Here is a 2,224-nt window from a genome sequence, read left to right on the forward strand (position 1 = left end):
ATGTTGGAAAAATAATTTTTTTCATCGGGATAAAATGGTGGAATTAAGTGAAAATGTAGTTGTGTGGCATTTTAAGATTTCCAAGCTGAAAGATGGCACAAATGTCTTTCAGTTATATCAAACTTTTTCTTTTTTGGAAACTTTCAAGCAGGGCTTTGATGAACAGGTGTAGGGCATGTCGGCTCTCTCGTTGGGGGAGGGGCAGCAGAAACCGTTCCTGCAAAATGTATTTTCGTTGTTTTCGCAGAGTCAGCTTTTAAATAATGATGGTCACAACCCGTTAATGAAAAAAGTATTTGACATCCATCTGGCTTTTCTTAAAAATGGACAGTCTGAAGTGTCACTGAAACATGTTTTTGCCTCGCTGCGAGCTTTCATCAGCAAGGTAAGGCGAAAAGCTTTCTAGCTGCTAGTGGGCTCCATCCGCGGCACGAAGGAAAGAGGGGGCTACGCTGATCGTTGTAAGGACATGTACAAGCCTCAGATAATGAAGCTGTTAAGTGTTGCCTTTGTAAGTGCGGGTACAGAGTAGCAAAATCCAGGAAGAGGACCCAACCAAGAACCCCTTAAAATCGGAACGTGCGTTTTGCTTTTTTTCCTTAAATTTAAATTTTAATGCATTAATTAATTAAACTTTTTTAAATGTTTGCTTATTTCTGAGAGAGAGACAGAGTGCGAGCAGGGGAGGGGCAGAGAGAGAGAGACACACACACACAGAATCCCAAGCAGGCTCCAGGCTCTGCGCTCTGAGCTGTGGGCACAGAGCCCGATGTGGGGCTCGAACCCACGAACTGCAAGATCATGACCTGAGCTGAAGTCGGACGCTTAACCGACTGAGCCACACAGGTGCCCCCATGCTTTTCATGTTTTGTTTCACCTAGTCGTTCCTTCCCTTTCTCAGCAGGTTCCTTTGCAAAGTATCATTTTCAAGTTACTGACTTTGCCAGTGTTTACTGTAGTTTGCTTCCTTTGAAAATATTCTCAGGACGCTGAGGGCATAGAAGTTATCGGCGCGCTCCTGTATAAGCAGGTAGAAAGCAGAGACCAAGTTTGATAGCCCCAGGGTCTTGTATAATATCCTGCGAGGGGGAGGCCCTCCATACGTGTCCAAATGAATGAATTCTGCCTTCCATCGCTCATGGGATCTGCGGGCTCTAGATTGTCAGGCTGCTCATCTCATCTCCACAAAACCCTCAGACCAGGCTTTTAGGAATAAATATGACCGAACGAGACAGCAAAGATCGATTTCTCATCTGCTTTTGATAGCTTTTAGACGTAATAAAAAAGACATCATAAACCAGGATGGAGTTAAAATTATGTAAAGTCACAGGCTAGGCCTCCACGCTGGTGTGTATAACTCCCAAGGAGACCAAAAAATTCAATTAATTGATTTGTGTCGTGGAATGGAGAAGCATGGAAAACTTTTTTTTTGTCATCCTCTTTGGGTGGTGGTCTGTTGGACTTCGTCGATAGAGAACTTAGGTGGAGTTGAAGGTGGTTGTTTTAACTGCCACTCCTTGATACCATTTTGAAGTAAGTGTACGGAGAACTGAGTTCAACAGGAGCGCATTATAAGAAACTAAGGGGAAGAGATTCAGGAATATTTCACTGACCACTTACTGGGTCAGTACTTGCTGGTATTAGATATTTTGTCAGGGATACAGTCTAAGGGCCTTTTGTCCAGCAGAGGGAAACGCGCGCGCGCGCGTGCACACACACACACACACACACACACACACAGTCATGTACATTCACCAGTACCGTTAGGATAAAGGAAGTCTATGTAGGGAACCAAGGGCGGGCTGGAGGAGGGGAGATGTTCTAATTTGACAGACGTTTCCCTGTAGCAGTAGTGATGGAACTAAGTATGGACTGAGCAAGAGAGGAGACTGAAGAGGTAAATGGGGGCCAGATCGCCACGTACTCATCCTAGGAATTAGCCTTCCTCTTTTCGGCATCAGGAAGCATGAAACCAACACAAATAGATTTGTGTTAACAGCAGATCGGTGCCGGCGGGGAAAAACTCTCTCAAAAGGAGTGTGGAAGGTGCATTGGTGATAATACTAGATACAGGCGGGAGGAAGATGGACGACCACAAGCTAGGAAAGAGAGTGGGACCTAAAATAAGGCAGGGACAGTGGAGATGCAGAGGCAGAAGCAGCCATAAGACGTGGGAAGGACATTGAATTGGTAGGATTTGGTCATCAACTCACCGATTGGATGG

At 45.1% G+C, this 2,224-nt stretch overlaps 1 protein-coding gene across 1 annotated transcript in view; it reads left to right on the forward strand.

Moving 5' to 3' along the window:
• DOCK11 (dedicator of cytokinesis 11) overlaps positions 1-2,224 on the forward strand; it is a 147,138-nt gene that overhangs the window by 95,581 nt on the left and 49,333 nt on the right. The window contains exon 39 of the mRNA XM_077771917.1: positions 248-385. Coding sequence (XP_077628043.1) covers positions 248-385 — 138 coding nt within the window. The remainder of the gene's footprint in view (positions 1-247; positions 386-2,224) is intronic.

Source organism: Crocuta crocuta, unplaced genomic scaffold (assembly GCF_008692635.1).
Source record: "Crocuta crocuta isolate KB4526 unplaced genomic scaffold, BGI_CrCroc_1.0 scaffold1269, whole genome shotgun sequence".
Taxonomy (NCBI): Eukaryota; Metazoa; Chordata; class Mammalia; order Carnivora; family Hyaenidae; genus Crocuta; species Crocuta crocuta.